A 24416-nucleotide genomic window follows, 5' to 3' on the forward strand; every position below is an offset into this window, starting at 1 on the left:
TTGCTTTGGAAGGGCCAAAGTGTGGCTCATTGTGTAAAACTCACAGTTTATTTTAAACTCTTTGCGGGAGAGAAATCTTACTCTAGTGTTCAGTATCTTTTGTTATTTCAAATAAATTCTTTTAAAGCCAATTTAGAGGAAGGGTTTTACTTTCATTGTTCTGTTCATTTCTATGACTCACCTCCCTGTGTGTTCAGTGTGGCCTGTGTACCGTGTGCCGAGATACAGGTCCCCTTGGCCCTCGGGGCAGCCCCCGGGGCCTGAGACAGTGCAGACCCCTGTTCCGTCCGGGTATTATCACATGTGCGTGTGCTGCAAGGTGAAAAGGGCGAGGAGCCCTGGTAAAAAACGCAAGAGCCATCTTGCAGCCCAGTGAGACTGAAGAGTGCCCGTATGTGGTGTGTTTTTAAGTTCCACTGTCAGAGCAGTAGAGGTAGGAGAGGAATGAGTGAGCATTTCTCATCTCTAGGCCACAGAGATGGGTCTTAATCTCTTCCTACTGAACAGTGAGTAATTCAGAATTAATCACAAAAAAATCAAGAATTTCCTGGTATCTCCTGTCCTCACCCAAGTCACCCTCTACTGAGTTCTTCAAAGACCAATATCTTCTTCCTGGAGAAAGATTATTTTTTATTTCCTTACTTCTGATTCTACTTCTCTTACAAACTCAAATACCAATGTATAGCCGTGGCTAGAAATATCAGAATTATGTTGATCTTCAAGTATTTGTTTTGTTCCACAGGTGCCTGGGTGTGTCTCCCCAGCTCCCCAGCATCGCCAGACCGTGCCCCAAACGGATCACGCTGCCCGTGAAACCCTGGCAGCGTTTTGCTCGGTTCCCAGCGCAGGGCCCTCCTGGGCTCCCCGCACCGCTCTGGGCTTCCGTTCTGCGGCGCCAGCGCCGCAGGCTGATTAAGGAGCACTCTCCACACCACGCTCTCTCTTTGTTAGTCCCCCGCACTCTCCCATTGCCTGTATTATCCTCTCATTTCACTCTATTTTCAGTCTAATTTCAGATTTCTTTAGCCTTCTGAAATCCTGTAGACTCGCGCCCCTCAGTCTTTTCTGGCCTTATTTTTTTTAATTCACCTTACTTTTATTGTCTCGACACAAACTAGTCATTTTCTTTTTTCTTTAGTCTTTACTTTTCCTGAATTTTTGTTAATAGCCTTGATCTTTAGCAGTCAAACTCATTACAGACTAGGTACTCTTCATTTTTTTTTCAGTATTTAATTCTGTTTCTTATGTCAAAGGAAGAAATGTATGTGAAAGCCTTTTACAAACCAGAAAGCACTATACACTCGTATAACTTATTGAGATTAACAAAGGACCACTGTGCCTCTTTTCACGCTTTCTGCTCCTTCTGAGCCAAAAGAACTTCTCCATAGAGGAGGGGAATATTGAAGAAAAATAAAGCAAAGGAGCTGTCTCTTAGCAACCGAGTCCGTGCCTTATAAATCTCACTTTAGATTACTGCTGCTCAAAATCACTTGCTTTTCTTACTGGCTTAGTACAAATAATGTTATTAAATTATAGGAAAACAAAGGAAAAATCTACTGAATGAGTCACTCGATTCATCGACTGTGCTCTCTCTTTGCATAACACCATTTTTATAGTTGGGTTGTCGCTTTCTCTTGATTCAAATTGTAAAACTTTTCTTTGTGTTTTTTTGTTGCAACTTGAGTTATAAACTAAGCCAAAGCTAATTACCACCTTACACATTTCAAGGTTACTCAACTCCTAAAGAAAGTGTCCTCTAGCTAGTATATAACATACACTGCATTCAATCAGGCCGTGCATGGCTTAAAGAAAATCGGGTGTACAAAAACTCATATCAGATTGGGGCCTGGGTGTTTGTATTGTAAAAATAACTCATTATGAGGATTTTTCAAGTAGCAGATCGTCATTGAGCAAATATTTCTGAGTGCCTACTGTGCTCGATAATGGAAGTGATAAAGACGTGTGTGTGTGTGTGTGTGTGTGTGTGTGTGTGTGTAAATAATCGTGGGCTTGCCAAATAATAAAGTAGGTAACAAGACTTGCACGCAAATAAGGCAGACGGATGATAAATGCCTTGTGTGTGGTAAGCCAAGCACTGGAGAAGTTCAGAGGACAGAAAGGTCACTTCAGCTGCGTGAACTATTATGATTACGTGGACAAGATGACATGTTAGAGAACCCAAGACTAACAGATTTTGTCAAGTTTGGTAATTAAGGCAAGATTGAAGAGGTAGGTTAGATGTCCGTGCCTTCAGCACTAGAGCAAGGAGTTTAAGTTTTAGCCCATAAGTGATGGGGAGCCACTGACTTTAAAAAAAAAAATTATTATTATTCAAAGTCTTGCCTAGGAAAATTTATCTGATTAGAATGTGTAGTTTTAATTTTTTTTTTAAAAATTGGTTCATTGCTAGTCCTTTAAGGTCCTCACTTCTGTATAAAACAAAGATGTGTTTATAAATTAGTCAATTGTAGAATTCATTTCTGGTCTCTTTAAGAGGTAGTCAAAAAAAAACGATTTTCAGATGAAATTAGATCTGGTAAGATAAGTTGCTTAGTTAAGATATAAGCATTACATAAAGTGGGGTAAAAATACTACTTTTCATACTTTCTACAATCACGTTTAGGGGACTCTGTGTCGATGGGTCAGGCAGCTGCCACCTCGTCTCTTCCCCTGAATCGATGCAGAAACCCTCCACGTTCTTTTTTCCTTCCTACTTGGATAGAACAAATGTCTCTAGTGAAAAGAGCTTCTTATCTACAAGCCCTCTTAAATTTGTTCTTAATTTTGCCAAATATTTGCATGCCTATGCAAAAGACTCTAGTTCCCTGCCTTCTCCTTCAGTGGAAAAAGCAAACAGTAGGCATCACAGCCTGCAGGCTGGTTGTACGGCACTGCTGGTGCAAAGATGCATCGCCGAGTGAATACTCTGAAAATGTTGATCGTTGATTGGGACATGAACAGTATACCCTTTGTTCGTGGAAATGCAATGTTTTAATACTAAAGACTATATAGTAAGGTTAGCTATTGTTTTCCATGCAGCATGTGCCTCGGGGAATTAGGGCATAAAATGCTTCCCACCTGCTACTGTTAAGAAAGTTACACTTCCTACATATTTACCTCACAGTGAAATTGTGTTTTTAAAACAGCACAACTAGAGAAGCAATGTGTTTTTGTGAGCCATATTAGATCTAGATGGTTGAGAATACGAATCCCAGCTTAGCTATTATTTACTTGCCGTGTTGCTGGGCAGTCAGTAATCTTTTTTCTGTGCCTCGGTTTCCTGATGAGACTGTCTGAAGCAGCCCTAGCCACAAGAAACTGCCACGTCAGCCACATGCAACTGCTGGGGACCTGGAAACCTGTCACTGAAAGCTGTTCTGTAGAAGAAGAAGGAGACTGTGGGCTGCTAAACCGCTCACTCTTCGCCTTGTCCCCACAGCACTGACCACTCCAAGTTCCCACTGGAGTTCAGGGTTGCAGGGGAGAGGGATCTGTGTCTCGGAAGAAGTCACGCTTTCCACTCTGGAGATCTGGTCAGGTCCTGAGTCAACTCCAGCCTGGAGAACCTAGAAAAGATCATGTTTGCTTCTCGGTCTTTGGGGCTTTGTCAATCTCTTCTAAGACATTCTCAGGGTCTCCTTTGAGAAGGCTCAGGCAGCCATGCCTCTGCCTGCAGAAGGATAGTTTCTGGCTCTGGGACTACACACTGATCCTGATCCCAGAGAACGTTTGTCTTCAGATGGAAAAAAAAATTTAAACTCAGTGGAATTTCATTCCATGATGAATTCATGGTAAAGATGCAATAATAACAAATGACATAAGTGGTTTTTGAAAATGTATTTTGGGTTTCAGAGCTAAACTATTCCGTTCTCTGCTTCTGACTTAAACATGAAGAAAAATTTAGAGTAATTCTTAAAAACAGCAATTCCTGCCATTAATTGAAAGCATTTCTTTTATTTGAAGCTGGGACTGAATCTGATTAGCTCCTCTCAAGGCTTAAAAGTTAGGAGCACAATTTTAGAAATGAGAGATTAGTTTGAATGTTTAGGTGCCAACGAGGGCTTGCTGTGTTGACTTGACTCAAACTGAAGCACGTCCAGTGAAAAATAATCACCGCTGGCGTGAGAACTAGACTGTAGTTCATTCAGAAACCAGAATGATCCTGGCCCAGTTTTCAGCACGAAAACCCTCCAACCCACCTTGGCTGGAACCTGGTATTGTAGAACCAGGCTGTAAAACACGAGGGCTGGGGACTCTCCACAGTGTGGGAATTGGCTGTTTCTTCAGCAAATCAAATCCACAGTGAATCCTAGTGGACAGACTGTGTGGTCTAGTTCAGGCTGCAACATCAGCATGAATAGTAGAAGGCCAAGTTTAGGAATGAGGGAAACCACAGGACTAAGCGGAAAGGAAAGGTTTGCTTGGGTAGCCACAATAGCACATTTTAGACATTTGAGGACCATTGCTTCTTTCTTTCTCTTCCTCGGCATATCTTTTCTGCAAAAGGATTATGGGGATAAAAGGAGGAGGAAAGCCTTGATTCAAAAAGGGAAAAAAATTACATGAAATTATCATCTGTACTGCCTGGGGCTTCTTAATGTTTATTGTGTGCACAACCCAACTTAAACACCTTTGACCAAAACTTTTCCCATGATTCCTCGTCTTTTAATGACGCTGTATAATCCAAAAGATTTCTACTATGCGTGGCCCGTCTGCCTCCTGTAATTCTCTCAACACAGGACGGGAAGGCTTAGGGAAATACTTGTACTCCATTCTGTTTTCACAGTGTTACAAATTTCCTTCCATTAAAAGCATATCTAAAATGCTTATTCTTTTTTTAGGTAACAGTATGACTAAATACATTGAGAAGCTAGAAGAGATCAAAAAAAGTGAGTAATACTATTGATGGGTTGGCATAATGGAACCCTGTAGTAGCTCTCTAAAGTGGTTATTAACGGCCCTAGCCATACTCCACCGCGACGCACACGGAGAGCTACGGGAGCGTGCTGAGCCTGGCAGGTGCCTAGAAAGATGTGGGAAGCACTGTAGCAGCCTGGTTAGCTGCTGGGGCTGCGGCTTGTGGGTCAAGTTGTGCCTGACTCAGCCCCGTAGGAGATGTTGATGTTGGAACGGAGAACGAGCAGCGAGAACCTGAGCTTCTAGTCTCATTCTGCCACGGTCTTTGTGGCCTTTCTCAAGATACTTAATCTTTGCAATTTTCTTATTTTCGCTATACCTGAGGTAGGAGTAATAATATCTCTCTTACTTCATAACATTCTTTTGAGTATAAATTAGACAGTATTCATGAAAGACTTAGAGATATGAGAAAGCTTATTCTTAAAGTGACATTATGCATTATAAATTCATTGCAGCCTGCCTCCTTTTAATTAAAAATCATATTTCATGCACATTCTTTTTAAAACCTAATCTTCTGCAAAGATACGCTACTACTAGTCATTGAGTGTATTGCTCTTGCACAAAATCATCATTTTTCAATCTGTGTCCAAAACAGATGTAACATGTACACACCAAGGCCAGAATGAAAGAAGCAGCAGAAATATCTGTTTTCCAAGGTGGATTTGCTCTGATCGTCAGCAGGAGAACACAGCACTAGGGGAGTGGGAGCTAATGGCAGTGAGAGGTGCTTAGATAACAGCTTGGAATTTGGCTCTGCTAATACAGATCTTCTGGGAAGAGATTGCTCCAAACCCAGGATTCTTGTGAACTTTTGTTTATACACAGAAGGCCTTATACTGTAAATGATAATGTTTCCGCTCCTTTTGAGTTGCTGAGAAACCCCAGATAATGGATGTGGACTCTGGGGCAGCTTTCTGCTGACTCTGTCGTCCGCCTCGTTGAACCGTGAGGGCAAACACTATAGATGTTTGTTTTTTAACGTGTGATTTCACAGTAGCCTTTTCTTCTCATATATATATATATATATATATATATATATATATATATATATATATGAAGAATATATATATTCTATTTTAGACATTTTATTGCATTTTGTAGCTTATGCTTTAAGAATATATTAAAATTTTAAGCCATGAGAAAAAGTCTTGTTTACTCACCTAGACCGCATTGTCCTAATTCATCCATGGCAGGAGAACCCAGCTGGCCTGCTCCAGATTCGGTTTGTGGTCTCTGTCACCTCCTGTCCTTCTGTAGCTGAGCCTAAAAGCCCGTGTGCCCACGCCAAAATGGGTCCCCTAGAAATGTCTCATTCTGCCCAGATTGCTGAAACCTGTTTAAAACATCTCTTAAACACACAATGTGGTTTCTTTACTGTGTCAACTTTAAATGGAGCCACGTCCCCAAAGAAATACCTCTGGAGCAGAGTCCCGAAGAGGCTTTCCTCTTTGGAAGCCCCGGGCTTCCTTTCAGTCGGACAGGAGGGTCCGCTCACCTGGTTTCACACACTTTGTGCTGGGTCCCTGGCTACAATCGCTTCAGATTCTGGCTCAAGATCTACTTTCTGCAGGTTATTTCCTTCTCTTTTCCCATTTTTCTGTTGCAGGTTTTCTTTTGGGTGAAAGGGAGGAGGAGAATATTGCCTCGTTTCGCAACACCCTAGACTCACCACTTTTCTCGGATTACCTTAGATGCCACGTCCTTTCTGTGAAATCACAAACCTCGTTCTGTCCCTTCCTTTGACTTGTCTTCCACTGTGAGCCCAACTTCCCTTTGCTAATGACTTGTTTTAACAGAACCCTGAAAACGCAGAATTCCTTTGTAATCTGAATATTCTTTCAACTCTGCCTAGGGAAAATAGACGCTCTGTGTCTATTGACCGTTTACAAAGCCTATTCTTGGCTTCTGGTGGTTAGATGACACTAGTTGGACCCAGTGTGAAACATCCTAGATAGTCAGGTCTCTGTCCTTCCAGTAACTCGAGAGAGACGGACTGCGACTCCAGACTTACTGGAGAAGCAGAACTTGATAGCGTATCTGAAACTGGGGGCGATTGTCTCCACCGCGGAGTTTGGGGGAAGCACAGCAGCAGAAGCTCCATTCTTAAAGCTCTGCCCGCCCTTGCAAGGACGGACTGCTCGAGCTTTCCAAGTCATCCTTTTCTATAAACTTTCAAACTTACTGTCAGACGTCTAGTTTGATCTTTTTGATCTCTGAGTAAGAATGTCAGAAAGTCCTAGCGATGGCTGTCCTTCTAAACCAGAACCAGGTACGTAGAGTTCAGGCTCGAGTGTGCAGCGGGTTTCTGGTCCTCGAGCGAGGGCACTGAAAACATCAATCATTCGGATTTGGCAGAGCCGGGTTTCGTTTGAGGTAATTGCTACTTAGTCAAAGGGAATTTAATGTGTGCATTTTGTACTCAGAATGTGAAGCATTGGAAAAGTATTTCAAACTCTGTAACTACAGCAAAGGAATATCAATGGATAAATGGCACAGTGCAAACTACTTGAAAGCTATTGACTGTTTTCATTGGCTGATGTATTGCCACTTTGATTTAAATAAGTGAGTTTTGGTGGCAATTGAGGGGAATTCTTTAGTTATTCAGTTGCACTTTTTATAGCTGGTACTCAGCCTATTTGGGTCTGCATCCTGGTGGGTTTTAGAAGCTCCTTTGCATCTAGGTTTGTCTCCTTGTTCTAAGAATATTCTTAGAATAAGCTGTTCTAAGAATTTTCTTAGAATAAGCTGTTCTAAGAATTTTCTAGAAGTAATGGTCTCTTGCTGGCCAAATTGCTCTCTTTAAGACATTTTAGAACAAAGAAGCTTTAATTCCCTGTAAGAAAGAGTCTTGATGTATTTACAAAGGCTAGTTTTTAAGGTAATATCATTTCCTGACTCTGAGTCATAAGGTGTTTGGTAAATCAAGCAAACATTGTCCTCCAAACGTAACTATCCGGTCTGTACTGGTTTTTTAGGAAAATTCGTGGAAATGATTAGAACACCAGGTAAACAGCCTTAAATACCTTAATCCTTTCCTTTGTTGCTAGGAGTCTTGGCTTATGAGACACCTATGCCGTGAAGTTCACAGCAATTATCCAGCCCACCTTTAGTAATTCTGAAATAATGAAATAGTCTTAAGGACTCACGGGCTCCACTATAGGAACCGAGAAGGGGGAGGGAAGGTAAGAGTGGGAGGGAGCTGCACACTGAAAACTTCGGAATTGGCAGTCATCTTCAGAAAAGTGTAGGGAAGCTAACCCTCAATGTGCCTCTGCGGACAGGGATTAGATAAAGTGAGATTGGCTAAATTTTTAGAAAACAGTTCAATGTGATATGAAGAAGTATTAAACGATTGCAGAAATCCCCTCATTGGAGGAGTGAGGTATGTTTCAGAACTGTAAAGACAGCACAGAACAAATATTGATGTTTTAGGCTGATTTCTATTTCATTTAACTATAAAAAACACATACCAGAAAATGTGTTACCTTAACCACTTTAAGTGTACAGTTCGGTAGAGTTAAGTGTACCCACGTTGTTGTGCAGTAGATCTCCAGGACTTTTTCACGAATAGGTCGCTTTTTGCTGAAGTGAATTTGAAGAGAAACTGACACAAAAGATTGTCGTGACCAGTCATAACTTTGTGCCCAGCACTGTACCCATGGGGCAAAGTGCTGTCCCTTGTCTCGAGCACAGCTCACACCCTCAGGAATGTCACTGCTCTCTTTTCAGGGCAGGGTGGGAGTAGCAGGGTGTCTATGGGTTACGGGCCGGGGCCACGCGGCTTCTGGGCCTCTGTCCTTGTTTATAAAATGCAGACATTTTTCTCTGCTTTGTTTTGAAAAGGATTTGAAGCAGTTTATAAAAATGTGGTACAATATGGTCCAAGTACAGATAGCATGGTAAAAGGAAAATGGTGGACTAATAAAGTACAGGCACGGGATAAAAAGTCTCTAGACACGAAGAGGTGGCTTATATATTCCATCCACTGCAGGCTTTCCGCTGGCCAAAGCAAAGAGGGGAAATGAGGAGCTGATATAGTACTGGCCACTGTTCATCTTGAGGATCAAATGACATAATGCATGTAAAAGCATATAAATAACTTGAAGGATATACCGTATAACTTGATGATTAGAAAGAAGGAATACTTCTAAGAAAGCAAAATAAACCCAGAAAAATATTTGTCCTATCCTGCTTTTCAGATTATAGATACAAAAAAGATGAACTTTTCAAGAGACTAAAGGTTACGACGTTTGCCCAGCTGGTAAGTTGAATGGTCTTCCGTTGGAGTGAAGACCGTGTCATTTGTGCTGCTCTGTGTGCGTCTCTCTGAACTGGACTCTGGGTAATATTTGCAGAGGGGGTTCTTCTGATTCTTTCTGTTTCACCTGGGGGAGAACTAATGGGTGTGTGGCGTGTTCATCTGAGGCTGGTGTGAAAATTTTCTTTTTTCTGTAATAAGAATTTTATAAAGTAAAATGTCCCTTCTGCTTTTAAATCATCACATTTGTGGTTTAGGCTTTTATTTCCTCGTTCATTTAATTTAATATTTAGAATCTAGAGTTCTGGACTCTGGGTTGCTTGGACTCTTCCTCTGTGTAAATCAGACGATCTCCCTTCTATGACTGGGTTCTTCTTCCAAGTCTTTCTTGGGCTATTTTGTTATTTTGGGAAAGTCATTTTCTTCTTTCATTTGAAAATTATGGACCAAGTGTCTCTCTGGCCCCCAAACAAGAGTTCCATTGATACAACTCAAGATGATTCTTGGGTCTTAGGAGCCAAGTTGTAAAAAGTACTTTAAAAACTATATGCAGGTATACAGTATTATAATCAATATACTCAATTTCATTTGTATCTTCCATACATAAAGAATTGCTGATGCAATTGCTGTATGCAATTCTGTTATTGTAAGTATTACATTTTCAAGAAATAGCATGTTATGTTGGGACTAGACTATATGTGGGTGCAGTTTTAGACTCATGTTTCTTGTCCTAAATTATCCCTTTGGCCTTTAAGTTTATTGTGCAATGTTTTAAAGGCTCTGTTCTTCTTGAATGATTGTCTGCAGTGTCATTACCACTCCCAAAGTGAGGAGACCTGAGATTGAGTCCCTAGGTGGGGGCACTGCCAGTTTCTTAAAACAAGAGATCTTTGATGTTCCCTGCCTTTTGGAAAAAGACAGGCTTGCCTCTGTTGAAACACAAACAAACATACCCACAGCTACACATTTCATTCTCTTTTCTCTCAGGTCATCCAAGTTGCTTCTTTATCCGATCAGACACTGGAAGTGACAGCGGAGGAGATTCAAAGGCTAGAAGGTAATGAGAGCTGAGGACGCGGGAGTCACAGAGCGACCGTCTGACTGAAGGCGGCCCTCCGCTGCTGTGGCGCACAGGCTGGGCTGCGTCTGTCTGTAGTGAGAGCGTTACTCTCTGAGAAATGCTGTCCGGCGCCTTAATTGTTAACTCCCATTTCTGTAAAAAAACCATCTGGGTTTGTGGCTCTAGCATTTCTGGTTTTAAAGGTTTTAGATGTGTTTAATATACTAACTACTTTTTTTCAACAAATATTTTTAGTGCTTTCTATGTGTGTCCTGGCCACAGAATTCGGTGCCAGGAGCGACAGTGATGACTAGAACACAGCTCTGGCGTTCATGGAGTTTGTCGTCACGTGTGTGCACGTGCACACGTGTTTGTGTGTTGGGTGAGGAGAACGGTAACAGGAACACAAAATTACTAATGTGGCAGCAAGTCATAACGGAGCACCAAAAGGGAGCCATCGTTTGTTGAATATATTTGCATATGCTAGGTACTCCACACGAGTTCTCTTATTTAATTTTCTCATAGACTCTAGAAGGAAAGGGCACCTTACAGAAGAGAAGCCCATGCCCAGGGGTTCGTTGGCTTGCTGAACGTGATGCAGCCAGTAAGGCATGGACCTAGAATACACTGCTCTGTGTCTCCCATAGCAACCGGCATCTTTGCAGTGGGGGTTCAGAGGAAGGGAAGGTGTTTTCCAGTTAGAAGACGGGTAGGCTGTCCTAAAGCTTTCAGACTAAACTCTCCTCTCCAGGTGAGGCGTTTGCTGGCCGAGGAGCAGGCAGAGGCACGGAGAAGAAAAAGCTCCCAGCGTGCCTGGCGCCCCACGTAATCCAGGCCAGCTGTGGACAAGGGAGAAAGAGGTGTCTGGTAGGAGATAAGGCCAGAAAGATAGTTAGGCTCCGGAGTTCTTTTCTTAAATTCCTAGTCATTAAAATAAACCCTCTTAGTTGTACACAAAGTTAAGGTCTTTATTTTATCCCGAAGCACTCACCAATCAATGCGTGGCTGTTTATTGAAAGGGAATGTGTTTTGTTAAGTTTGATGTAGGCCAGTAATTCGACTTCTGATTTCAAGACAAGTTTCTCAGGAAGTCTGAACACTGGGTTTGTGCAACTCAACTGTCATCTCCCTGGGCTTGTTTTTGTTAGCAAGGATAAAGGGAATCTGAAAAAGCCAGGAATTTATCTTTGACAGATGCCTCTCACACAGCAGAGAAAGAAGGGCTCTTTGTAACAGAGATAATTGAGTCTCCTTGTACAAATACCCCCAATTTTAACCTGGTTATGTAAGTACCTGGCCTGGGTCTTTTCATTCATTATAGAGCTTGCAGCACCAGGACATATGGGCACATGCAATTTTCTCTTCGGAGATAAATTTGCACAGCAAAATAGACTCTTGTAAAATAGGACACCATAATGTGTGAGTAATATTAGTGTTTTTCTAGTGCTCTACACAGAATAATAACTCACTCAGGAATGCCTGTAGAACAGATTGTATCTGTTTGCATATTGGCTATCTTTGAAGATTACAAAATCTCATTTTATACTGTTTATTGTTTTTCCCTGACTTAAAAGTATATTTTTAGAAAATTAGAAAACTGCAAAAAATAAAGAAAGAAGAAGGCTCAAATAACTAATAATCCTGCTAACATTTTGGTCTGTTTTCCCCCTATCTACCTCCCACCGAAATCCATACTCTGTATATAGCTTTGTATGACAGTGTTCTCAAGGAGCATTCCGTCGTGCATACTTTCCCGTGTCGTTCAATAGACTTCCAGAGCTTCCGTGTAAAGGTCATGTGGTCATATAATGTCTATTGTTCTCTTACTGCTGGAGCATCCCAGTATTTCTAATTTTCCACTCTTATAAAACCACGCTGCATGTAAACACGTGAGGGTGTGCACGGTTCCGATTGTTTCCTGAAGACGAACCGCCGCAGACGGACCAAGGGGAGAGCCGTTTTGAGACGCGCAGTGCTGATTCCTCATCCTCTCCCGCATGGTTCTGCCCCTCGGCATTCCCACCGGGTGGAGGAAGACAGGGTTCTCCCCATCCTAGCCAATGCCGAGAAATTATCACTTTTGTAAATATTGGCCGGTTTGGTAGATGACAAATTGGTAGATGTAATGGTTTTCTTTCGAACGCCTCTGATGGTGAGAGTGAGCCCAATGTGCGTGTGTGTGCATTGGTGACGTGCACTTCTGTTGAGGACGTGCCAGGCCCTTTCCCACTTGTTTTCTAATGGAATCTTCACCTTTTACTTCCTGACTTATGAAAGCTCCATGTAATTATGATATCCTACTTCGGAAATCAATACAGCCATGGAAATAAATGAGAAAAAATTTTATTTGATGATTTGGAACAATTTCCAAGCTGTATTATTATTAAGTAAAAAATAAAACAAGAAAACAAAGCGTAGAGCAGTGTGAATGGCATTCTTCTGGACACGTAAGAAGGGGAAGAAATAAAATACATGCAAAAGGATGTCGTCATTTTATTTCTGGAAGGAGACACAAGTGTGTGGAGCTGGTTCCCCTAGGGGAGGGGGCCTGAGGGCCGTGGGTCAGAAAAAGGCTCTTTTCCCATATCTTGTTTGCATTTTTAACTTATGTACATTATTCTTTTTCAACTAAAGAGCTAGTTAATTAAACAAAAACTCTGTGAATTAAGTATACTAACCTTTCTCATCCATATATGTTACAGATATTTTTTCCTAATTTGTTACTCACTTTTTCATTTTCTTTGTGCTGGTTTTTGACATAGATGAGGTTTGCATTTTTATATCATTACATCTCTTAGCCTTTCTTGTTGTGTTTTGTTTTGCTGCTTTAGACTCATACATTCCAAAATAAGAGAAATTATTTACCTCTGTTTTCTTCTATTAGCTTGCTTATTTGTTTCGTTTATTTGTTTGTTTTGTTTGTTTGCTTATTTTTAATACCAACCCATCTGTTATATATTCTGGGATGTGATATGAGGGGGTCATCTAAATTTGGTTTTCCTAGATGGTTGACAGATGCTTCCAACACTATTTATTCAGTAGTTCTTTCTTTACCAGCTGATTTGTGATGCCACCTTTAACATATATTAGCTCTTCACATACATTCTAGGATTTGTGTCTCTGTTCTCTGCCGTAGTCTGTTGTTCTGATGTACTTCTGCATTGCTCTGATTATTTGCCTCTTCAGTGTATGCTGCCATTTAATGAGTCAAGTTTTCCAAATTTTTATGTACGTGTGTATAATTTTCTTTTGCTCTTTTTATAGTTAAAATCCTTGTAAACTTTTTTTTTAAACAATCCCATTGGGATTTATATGAAGGCTAAAAATTAAATTAAGTTTGGAAAGGATTAACATCATTTAACTTTTAGTCACCCAGTTAGGGCTATGCACGGTGTGTCACTCTCTTTGTTTAGGTCTTTAGTGTCCCGAAGCAAAATGTTTATAAGACCTCTAAAGAACATAGAAGTTTTTATAGGACCTTTGCATTTCTTAGTGGGTTTATTTTCTAGGAGAGTATATTGTATATCTGTCATTGTTACTGTAAATGAGATCTTCATATTATTTTCTAGTTGGTGTATAGGAAAAACATTTTGTTTGTTTGTTAGTATTTTTTTTAATGTAACCACATACTTATTTTCCCTATGGGATTTTCCTGAAGCTTCTCAGTATATTATATTACATGCAAATGAAGACCTCACTTCCATTTCTTCTCTAGTTATACTGGTTAGAACAGCAAATTCTCATACTTTTTTGTATCAGTCTCCCTCCACACTATAAAATTTATTAAAAATATAACATGTATAATACATACAAATTATTGAGGACCTCAAGGAGTTTTAGCATATGTAAATTATACCTATTAATATTTAGGGTATTAAAAATTTACACTGAGAACTTAAAAAATATTTACTTACTATTTCACTTAAAAATAACCAGACTAAACCTATTGCAAATAGAAATAGCATATTTTCATGCAAAATAGCTATATTTCTAAAACAAAAATGTTAGAATGGAATTGTATTACTTTTTAGAAATCTCAATATCTGATTTAATGGAAGACAGATGATTCTCCTATTTTCTGCATTCAGTGTGTTACAGTATGCTCTTTGGGTTGAAATATATGAAAATCTGGCCTCACACAGACCTGTAGTCATAAAAGGGTGGAGTGTTTTCATAGTCCTTTCAGTTATTGTGGATATTTTTCTTTGATACCACACCAAAACTTGACACTGATAGTTTCCTAAAGGTGAGTTGTAATGTGGAATCTGAAATTACATCAATGAGCTTTTCATACTCGGCTGCATTAAAACCCACTGTTCTGTCTTACGCTTTGAATGCACCTCTTATCCATGTATGATTTTATACCATCACATATTGGCTGTGTGAATATTATTGGTTCACTGAGTTATGAAGATCTTCCAAATGCTGACAAATTTCATTACACAGTATCAAAAAATCGCATTTATCAATTTCACCGCCTATCTTATCAGCAAAGGCATTAAGTCTGGGGAAGCAGTCAAGCTCCTGATGGCACGAAGTGTCCAAACTTATGATTTTTGTTCAAAATTTAATCATTGCAACAAATGCCATCAGTTGTTTTCCTTCAAATGACAAGTTCCCTTTTACACTTAGATCATTTTGGGGAAAATGTCTGCCAACTGTACAAGTCTAAGTAACCACAGTTTTTCTCAGCTTTTCTTCCAAGTGAAAATGGTGTTCATGGCAAAAGCAGCAGTAATCACACTCCTGCTTTTTCTCGAGGCAGCCGCGGTGCCTGGGTGCGGAGCAGACTGGCCGTGTGCCGCTCCCCATTTCATCACGCAGAGCATTAAAAAGATGTGTACTTAAGGGTGAGATTTAATAAAATGATTAATTATCACTGCATCATCGGGGACGTTTCTTAGTGAGACTGCCATATTAACTGTGATTGCGGTTGGTGGAAATAGAGTGATTGCTAAGGGACTTGATGCCTCTATTCAGGCTCTTGCACAGGCACTAGCAGTCTTATCCACCATTTCATTTGCACCATCAGGGCAAATAGCGACACAGTGAAAAAGACAGCTACAAAAACAGTTTTCATCTTGCACATCCCTGAAGGGGCCCTGGGGACCCCTGGGGTCCATTTTGAGAACCCACCTACTAGAATTTACAGAACAATTTAAGTAAGGTGATGTGAGTTCCTTTTCTTGACCTAATTTCAGTGGCACTGCCTGACAAATACAGAGTCGGCAGTTAAATGTATTTATTTCTCCATTTGCAAATTTTAGACAATGATTCTGCGACTTCAGACCCCGACGCTGAAATCACTGCCAGGACCAATGGGAAGGGGAGCCCCGGCGAGCAGTCGCCGAGCCCTGTCCAGTTCATCAACAGCGTGGGAGCCGGGGACTCCAGCCGCTCGACACTCCAGAGGTACTCGGAGCGGCTCCGTCCCTTCACCGCATCCCACCTTCCTATTAGTCGAGAGAGCGATTTCAGAGAGACTTAATTACCTGAGAACCAGATTGGCAGTGGGAAAGACCCACATTTCCACCTACCGAAATGCCACCTCCTGATTCTTTTCACAGCATTCTTGGTCAGTGAATGTAAGAATCTATTGACAGGGCAGCATTCATTTTCACTCCTCACTCCCATTCTTCTCAGCCTTCCTGTGTGCACGTTTGCTGTGGGGACCCGGCTTTACCGCAACTGTCTTTCCACCCAGAGAGCATGATTTTCCCCACCTCTTCTGTCTGCTGCAGCTTGTAATTATCCCGACTGGAATCGGAAGAAAAATCGAGTGTCACACACAGTGCTCTGCTATTAAATGGGTGCAAAGGGGAGTGACAGCAGCCCTTGGGGTCGATTGTCCAGCTGCGCCGGGCTGGTCCTTGTTCCATGCGCTGCGACACAACCCTTTCTTACGAACACTCACTGCCGATTACAAGACACTGCTGATTATCGGCGCATGCCCATCCCCTCTACTTGGTAAAATAGGTCCATTAGGAAAGAATTGCTATCATCTATACTACCCTTATTATTTTTATAGCTACTTTTGTGCAAGGACTCTGAAGTTGCATTCAAAGCAAGATAGACCAACATGACTTCCACCGAAGACAGAATTTCTTCTCCTTTGGTTCAACAAATATGTACTATGTAGTTACAGTGTTTATCACACTTAAACTCGGAATTTGACTTGCTATGTTGGGAGAGGAACTATACTGCGTGCCAGTCTGAGGTTTGGTGTGTGGGTCTTCATATTTTCTTGGGAGAGTATCATCTTCTTCTAAGAGAAACACTCCACTATTCACCGTGTTATTTATAACACCTACTTTTCTTATTTCTTTCATTCATGTTTTAGCCACATTTTGCCTATAATATTACTATGGCAACCAATTTTAGTGATTTTATGACCTTAGAAATAGAACTGTCTCATTTTCATCCTAGCTTTTCCTGTGTCTGATTATATGAGTGTCTCCAAACCTAAAAGCCTCTTCAACCTCGACATTGTAACCTATAGCATGGAAGTAAGTACAGATAACGACTGAGAACATTAGGGTTCAAATCCATATCGGACAGGTCACTATATGAACATATGAAAACGTTGTTACTTTACGTAACGTGTAACACACAAAGGAACACCTTCACTTTTCCTGTCCTGTCAACCCTGTTCTTTCCCCTTTGCTTTCTTACACCCCCTCAAAATCCACAGGGTTAACTGTTTACCTCTTCCTTTCTCCGAATGCTGCCCCATAGTTCCTGCCCCTCAGCCGTGCCATTGACCTAACACACATTGTCTGAAGGTGAGTGTGGACCTGCGGACCCCTCCTCGGGGCCCAGTGAGATAGAATAGGAGCCCATAGGGTCCCGTATTCAGAGGCAGGACTGAGACCCTCTCTCCACTTTCCTTTGTCTTTGAAGAACCTTTTGAAAAGACACTGAACACTCTCACTATCCTGAAGAGACGCACACGACCTTTAGCTGCCGGCCCCTGACTAGTGTCTGCTGACCTACTTTTCTGCCCGCAGCGTCATCAGCGGTGTTGGGGAACTGGATCTAGACAAAGGGCTAGTGAAGAAAGCAGAGCCCAGCACCAAAGACAAACCTTATCCCGACTGCCCCTTCCTGCTGCTAGATGTGCGCGATAGAGATTCTTACCAGCAGTGCCACATTGTCGGAGGTAAGAGAGAGGCGGCTTTATAGTGTCTCACTCCCCAGAGCAGAGCCCGTTCCTGCGGCCCGGCAGCCTGAACCACGTCCCACGGTTGGCAGCTGCGGGACCGTGTGTGTTATTAGCCTGATCCGCCGTGGGAGCCTGCGAGGTGGCTTGTCCGTGAGGCTCTGAGACAGGCTGGTGACGTTCTCAGGTGGCTCAGGGGCCCGGTGCAGGATGTCGGAAACCGTCCCGTGAAGCTTCGTATTTTGCTTATAGTGTCCTGTTTCTCTTCTTCCGCAAAATTATTATTGATTTTGAAAATATATTTCTTTTAGTTAGACTTGAAACCAACCGGGGATCGGGGCCAAGTTGTGCTAGGAGGGCTACAAACTTCCTAATTTTCCTTTCTTTGCAGCTTACAGTTACCCAATTGCAACTCTGTCTAGAACAATGAACCCTTATTCAAATGATATTCTCGAATATGTATCCTTTGTTGCATTTGAAGGAGTTGGGTGATAGTGAGGACTGTAAGAAGCAAACTTATCGTGAGTCACAGCTCCCAGTAGGAAAACTCTGGGAAAGACTTTTGATAATAATTAGCTTACTTGGCATATTTTAGAATTTGGATTCTTAGCTGTTGCTGAGTGTGCCAACTGGGACGGCAGACGCTTCCAGGTCAGACCGCGCTGGGCCAGAGAACATCGGGTTGGAGGCTGGGACCCATTAAGAGTTCGTCCTGAGGTTTTTTCCCCCGGGGAGCTTTCCCGAGTAAAATTCACGAAGTGAATTTTCTTCCTTCTATTTTAACTGTGTTCTTCTTAAAGTATTAAGTGTTTTGCTCATAAAAATCATACAAGTAGAAAACAATTTAAATACTGAACTATCTAAGAAAGATAATTGAAATCTTCAATAATCACCCATTTGAATAATTCTTATTGCATTTTTGTGTATTTTATTCCATTCTGTCTTCTACGTATTTTTTAATGAAGTAGCAATCATACTGTACATATAGATTAGTATCTTGCTCTTCTCCACATGATATTACAATGTACTTTCTCATAGTAACACAAGCTGTTTATAAACTCCATTTTTGATACATTGTAAAATATCTTCGGATTTACTATAATGTACTGAACTTTTTATCTCTGTTGTTCTTTTAGGTGATTCCCCTTTTTTTTTTTTTTTACTATTATAAACAAGGCTGCATTAGAACACATTGGACATAAAAGTTCTCTATTTCCTTCCCTGTGACACAGAGCTTATGATACTTCCCAGGGTTGTGACAATAGCAGAGCCAAAGGGTATACAGTGTGTGACTAGTGCTGTCTTGGGCCATGGTGATATTTGTCTATAAAAGAAAAGAATACCAGCTTGTGTGGTTTCCATGACAGAAGGAAGGCTGGTAACTGCTGGTGTGATGGGTAAAGAGCGAATTCCCCTGAATTCAGAAAGGTGAACTGGGACAGTTCTTTGTTCCCTGGGGGTTTCCTACAGTCTAGGAGCATTAACTCAGCGTGGTCGAACCTTAACTCCTCTAACTCTTAGAAAAATGCCCATGGCAAGATCATCATTCTCTACGACGACGACGAGAGGCTAGCCAGCCAGGCGGCCACCACCATGTGCGAGCGAGGATTTGAAAACCTCTTCATGCTTTCTGGAGGTAAGTGGGGCCGTGTTCTGCTTAGGACTTTAAAGAGTGGTGTTTGGATTCACAGCCTTACAGCCCCAGTTCACCCCTTTCTCCTCGGAGTAGTCAGGGGAAACACCTCCGAGATACCGCAGACCACCACAACAAAGCAAGCGTGGCAGTGAAGCAGGTCATAATCTTTTTGCTGGTGGAGGGTCTTGCCTTCAATTTGGGAAAAAAAAAAAAAAAACAAACCCAAAAAGCATCTGTGAAATGCAACGAAGTGCAGTGCCATAAAACCAGGCCTGCTGGTGCTTTGCAAAGACAGACAACTTTGCTGGCTGAAAGGAGGCAGGAGTTGCGTGAAACTTGTGTTATCTTTATCAGCACATGTTGTTTCACATTCCTGAGATACCGACATGGCACCAGGGCTCTGTAAGAAAGCCTGGATGTTGAAGACTTAAGCAAAAGGATTTCTGGTGGAATTCTTACAATCCCACATAACAAGCGGCATTTTCTGGTGTAATTTACTCGACGGCAGAGCAGTTAGGAAACACTGTATGTCCCTGTGTCAGCCTAGACTTGAGACCCAAGATTAGGAGCCGGGCGGGCTCCCTGTCGGGTTTTGCCTTGGCCTCCCAATGTTAATGCTGCCTTTTCCGATGATCTTCCACACCCAGGTCTGAAAGTCTTAGCTCAGAAATTTCCAGAAGGACTGATTACGGGTTCCCTGCCAGCATCTTGCCAGCAAGCCCTTCCTCCTGGTTCTGCCCGGAAGCGATCTAGCCCCAAAATGCCACCCGCACCAGCTGAGAATAAGTGGAGATTTACCCCAGAAGACCTAAAAAAGATAGGATATTACCTGGAAGAGGATCAGGGTCCTGCGGACAATCCCAGTAAGATGTTTTGACCTTTAGAGATCATGTTTTCTGTAGAGCTTGAGATTTGTAGCTTTGAACATCACTTCATCATATGAAAAGTTTGATCCCTTATAATATATTCAAAGTCTTAAAACATTTGTGGGGGGTGGTGCCGGTGTGGTGTGGGGAGAGGGGACAAGTGGAAGTGATCCCAGATTGTGGCAAGAATTAGGCATTGTGCGCACACACAGAAGAGAAGAGAAGAGAATTTATCAAAGTGTATGTATCTCAGGCAGAGTTGAGAGGCTAAGCTAAGGCAGTCAGATTCCCTCTTGGAAGGTTTTCATTTCCTTCTCTGGCTTCTAGGCACATTAAACCACTCTGGCCTTTGCTTTGCACATCACTTCCTCTTCTCGGGCCCCGAATCGCTCCTGCCCCCTTCTCTATTGGTGTGGCTCAGTGGATTGAGTGCCAGCATGTGAACCAAAGGGTCACTGGTTCTATTCCTGGTCACGGCACATGCCTGGGTTTTGGGCCAGGTCCCCATTAGAGGGTGCACGAGAGGGAACCACGCATTGATGTTTCTCTCCCTCTCTTTCTCCCTCCCTTCCCCTCTCTCTAAAAATAAATAAATAAAATCTTTTACAAAAAGAAGAAGAAGGCAGGTGGGACAGGCTAGGTTGACTGGGAACCATGGAGAGGAAGAAAGAAAAGCTATCTGGCTCTTCTTTCATCCCTGCCCCTTTCCTCACCTTTAAGCTGGTCTCAAGGGTAAACAGGTTTTAGCCTTAAGTATTCAATAAACGCTAAATAGGACTTTATTAGTTTAAAAGTAGTTGTAGCATAAGGCTTCATTAGCTTAAAAACATACTTGGCAGCTTGTCCCTGGGATCATTCTTGCAGCTCTGCTCCCTGCTCCCTTGCCCCCTCAGGCCGGCCGAGTCCAGCGAACACCTGCGGAAGAGACTCCAAGGTTCCCAGCGCCCGCAGCAGCCAGAACCCGCCCACCGGGGGCCCCGCCAGCCACCCGAGCCCCCGTGGCCACCTGCAAGGCAAACCCTGGAAGTAAAGACTCTGTCTGTCTTAGTCAAATAAATGTTTTTTCTCCTTTCAGAACCCCTGAGCAGTTCCCCAGCTGGTCATTTCCAGGAACTGCTGCAGAGGAGAGACCGTGACCCGTGTGACAGGCCCTCTCCCCTCTCCCTGTCCCCAGTTCCTTCCTACATCCCGCTCCGGAAGGGTCTGTACACAAACCGGAGGCAGAACAGGCTCTAGTGCCCTCCCTGTTATCTACAAAACAGTTACGTCTCTGAAACTGAGTAGGAAAAACAGAGTCTCGTTTTGAGGGGCTTTAATGTTTTTTAACAAGGTCCAGCTTGTTTTGGTCTGTATCCCGTGTTGTTCTGTAAATACTTCAGTCGCATCGGGTGTGTTCCTCCCAGCCGGTTCTTTTTCACTCACATTCTGGGTTTCATGAAGGTTCTCCCGGTAGGCTCTGCCGCCTGAGAAGCTGGGCCTGGGGCGCTGGTGGTTCTTAGCTTCCAGCCTCGCCGGAGCACCCCCCCCCAGCACGGGCCCACCAGCTGAGGTGCTCTTCCCAGCACTCGATGCAGGCCTGTCGGAGGGTGGAGGCCGCTGAGACCCAGCAGCGCAGCTCTCACGCTTCCCGAGGGTTCCCCCTCGCCAGAGGTCTCGTGGAGCTTCACCGGCGACGGCATGCACCCCGTCCACGTGCAGGGCTGCAGAGGGAGAGGGCCGTGGGGCCGGCCCTCCTGCATGTAGCAGTTGTGAGTTTCCACTACCCAGCTCAGGTCCTTCCACCTTAGGTGGGTAGAAGTCACGGCCACTTGAAAACCTCGGCTTCGGTGGGCCAAGGGAGACACACAGGTGAGGACGGCTCCCCTTGCTCTGGCAGAGCGGACAGCCCCTTCAGCCCTCGCTTAAAATGCAGTATTAGTCTAACTGAGTAATTAGTGCAATTTCCTGCTTACTTTTCATTCTCATGACTGAGCTGTGATTACGAGGTTGTGATTAGAGATTCTGGTTTGGGCCAGAATTTTGAATCAGCATTAATTGAATTGCTAGATGACTGACATTCATTCCATTTAATTGGGGGAACAAAAGACCTCAGGTAAGGATGAGGAACTCTGAAATCCTCAGGAAAAGGAGAAGAGCCTTGTTAATTTTTATGGTCTGTGATCTGTAGCTGTGATAAGGAACCGAGGAATAAATTGTACTCTTCGTCATGGCAACCAGCATCTGAAAAGCCAACTGAAAATTGCCTGTCCTTAGGTGGTTACCACTGCTGGGTGAGATTCGCCCTAACGGCGCTCTTCTCTCACCATCAAAAAAAGGAAAAGTACCACCGTGTTTCCAGCACGGGGGCTGTGTTTTTTAGGAGAAGTAAAGGTAATAAATATCTCGTAGAGACATATGGAAAAATAACTTTCAGGTTCAGCCCAGTTCTGATTTAGTATGTTTATTCCTCTCTACTTGATTTCCAAAGTACCACATTTTCCGATGCTTTAGAAATCAAACAGACCAGCGACATTGTTCCGATGTCAAGCCGTGCCCAGTTTTCCACAAGATTCCAGAATCATGTATAAAATGCAGCCAATGTACACACAGCTTTAATGAGGAGCCTGTCATGTTCCCCCATAAATTTATTGCCTGAGAACTTAGTTCAGCCTTTTGCAAATGCCAAAATGCTCTGGCTTTTTATTTTCTTTACAACATAAATTTTTTAAAATGCAAATTTTTCCACACTCAACTTTCCCCTAGCATGGACAAGACTCTCAGCCATTTTGACACATATGCATTTTTAAGAAAACAAAAAATGTTTTCTCTGTAACACAGTTGTGGTTGTGCCATTTTCGAGTTGACTAGCTGGGAGTTTGGATTTCCCCACGGGAGTCTGTTCGGAGAGTGAACGGTGGGCCCCCTTTCTCCCTACTCTGCACCCATCGCCACCGCCGAACTACGCCCGAGTGGTGGAAACCACCGCGCACGTGTGGACAGCCAGGCTAGCCACACCTGCGGGACCGCTGCGCAGTCAGCAGAGCATTCTGGCAGGTTGAGGTATTTACGTGTCTTTGTCACAGTGCTCTGCCCCGTCGGTGAGGACTTTCAGTGACGGCTCCTCAAAGACCTGTTGGGACTCCGCACTGGGGGCATTGAACGTCACTCACAGAATTCTTCCATTGCTTCGAATGTTCAACTTGACTCGTTTCTTCGTTAGATTAACTGACGCGTGTTATTGAAGCGACCAGTGGTACTTTGTGCTGTTATGAACGTTGAAGATTAAAGCACATAGTTATTAACTTGTCGTTTGCCATTAATATGCTGAGATCTGCCAACCCCCGCCTTCCTCCCTGCTGATCTGGGCGAACTCGGGGAGACTGTGGTGAGTGGAAAGAGCCTCTTTCTGCTGCGTCTCCCAGGAAGGCAGCATATATCCTTTGCATAGATAAGTCAGGAAATCATTCCAATTAGGGCAAGCGACCTCAGCTCTCCAGGCAGAAGGCCTGGGTTTCGTGCTCGCGTGGGGCCTCGTTGCCACCTCAAACACAGAGCAGCCGGACCTTGTTGACAGTGTTTCAGGGCTGACGAGGTGCCCCTGCCTCGTGACCCCTTAAATGGAAGGTGCCTTATCAATGTACAGCTACAGCTCCATCTGCTCGGCAGCGACGGCCAAGTCTAAATAATACGCTCAGTGCTCTAAAGGGGCACTTATTGAAGTGGGGAAGGGGGGTAAGGGAGGGAAGAAGCAGGGAGGCGAGAAGTGGGGAGGGAGGCGAAAGTTACTCATAGGGAGGCGATAGGGAAGCAGGGAGGCGATACGTTACTCATTCGAAAACAAAAAACATCTTGGGCTGTAATAATGTCCAGTTTAATCTATTGAAAGGTAAGGAATGATTCAAATGACCTTCAAGTCATTTTATTTTTTGCCTGGAGTGGGAAACCGGAACCGACACAGTCACGTTGGACTTGGTGTAAGTCAGGATGAAAAGCAAACGAACGCTGCTCATTGGTTGCCGAGGGATTTGTCCTGCGCTGCTGTTGAGACCAAAACATTCTTAAGACTTTAGACCACTCACCAGAACACAGAACAAAACAAAAACTGTCTTTCCTCTAATTCCCTTGTGGAATATAAGTGAAATCAGAGTCCCAGACTAGGAAGAAATATGTTGGTAATTTTTCTCGTTTGATTTTGGTTTCTGTCATGTTACATAGGGGTTATAGATTCTGCCTTTTATGTTATCTGACTTTTTAAGAGGGATAATTAATTTCTGTCCACCTAGATTTAAATCCACAACTCCCTTCTCGCTCTGCTCTGAGGATAATCATTAAGAATTTCTCTTTCCCCAGTTCCAAAATGTTCTCAGTGTCATTAATGTGCCTTTATTTTCTTCACAATTCTTTCCAAGAATTAACTCCCATAATACTCTTCTTTTTTTTTCCGAGAAACATCAGAAACATGAATTCTGTGGTAATTCATCAGTTTAATTATGTGAGCATGATGACATGCTTACTTGCAGTTCAATTACTTTTTTGATTAA

At 42.8% G+C, this 24416-nt stretch overlaps 1 protein-coding gene across 2 annotated transcripts in view; it reads left to right on the forward strand.

Annotated features, from left to right (window-relative positions):
* CEP41 (centrosomal protein 41) overlaps positions 1-23177 on the forward strand; it is a 41654-nt gene extending 18477 nt beyond the window's left edge. For both annotated transcript variants that reach the window (XM_045855775.1, XM_045855776.1), the window contains 9 exons: positions 4842-4889; positions 9117-9178; positions 10163-10232; positions 15503-15647; positions 17243-17394; positions 17786-17853; positions 18916-19030; positions 19678-19893; positions 20790-23177. In XM_045855775.1, the coding sequence (XP_045711731.1) occupies positions 4842-4889; positions 9117-9178; positions 10163-10232; positions 15503-15647; positions 17243-17394; positions 17786-17853; positions 18916-19030; positions 19678-19893; positions 20790-20926 (1013 nt within the window). In that variant the 3' untranslated portion in view covers positions 20927-23177. The remainder of the gene's footprint in view (positions 1-4841; positions 4890-9116; positions 9179-10162; positions 10233-15502; positions 15648-17242; positions 17395-17785; positions 17854-18915; positions 19031-19677; positions 19894-20789) is intronic.
* Positions 23178-24416: the final 1239 nt, after the last annotated feature.

Source organism: Phyllostomus hastatus, unplaced genomic scaffold (assembly GCF_019186645.2).
Source record: "Phyllostomus hastatus isolate PE091 unplaced genomic scaffold, TTU_PhHast_1.1 phas_scaffold_114, whole genome shotgun sequence".
In the NCBI taxonomy this organism is placed as follows: domain Eukaryota; kingdom Metazoa; phylum Chordata; class Mammalia; order Chiroptera; family Phyllostomidae; genus Phyllostomus; species Phyllostomus hastatus.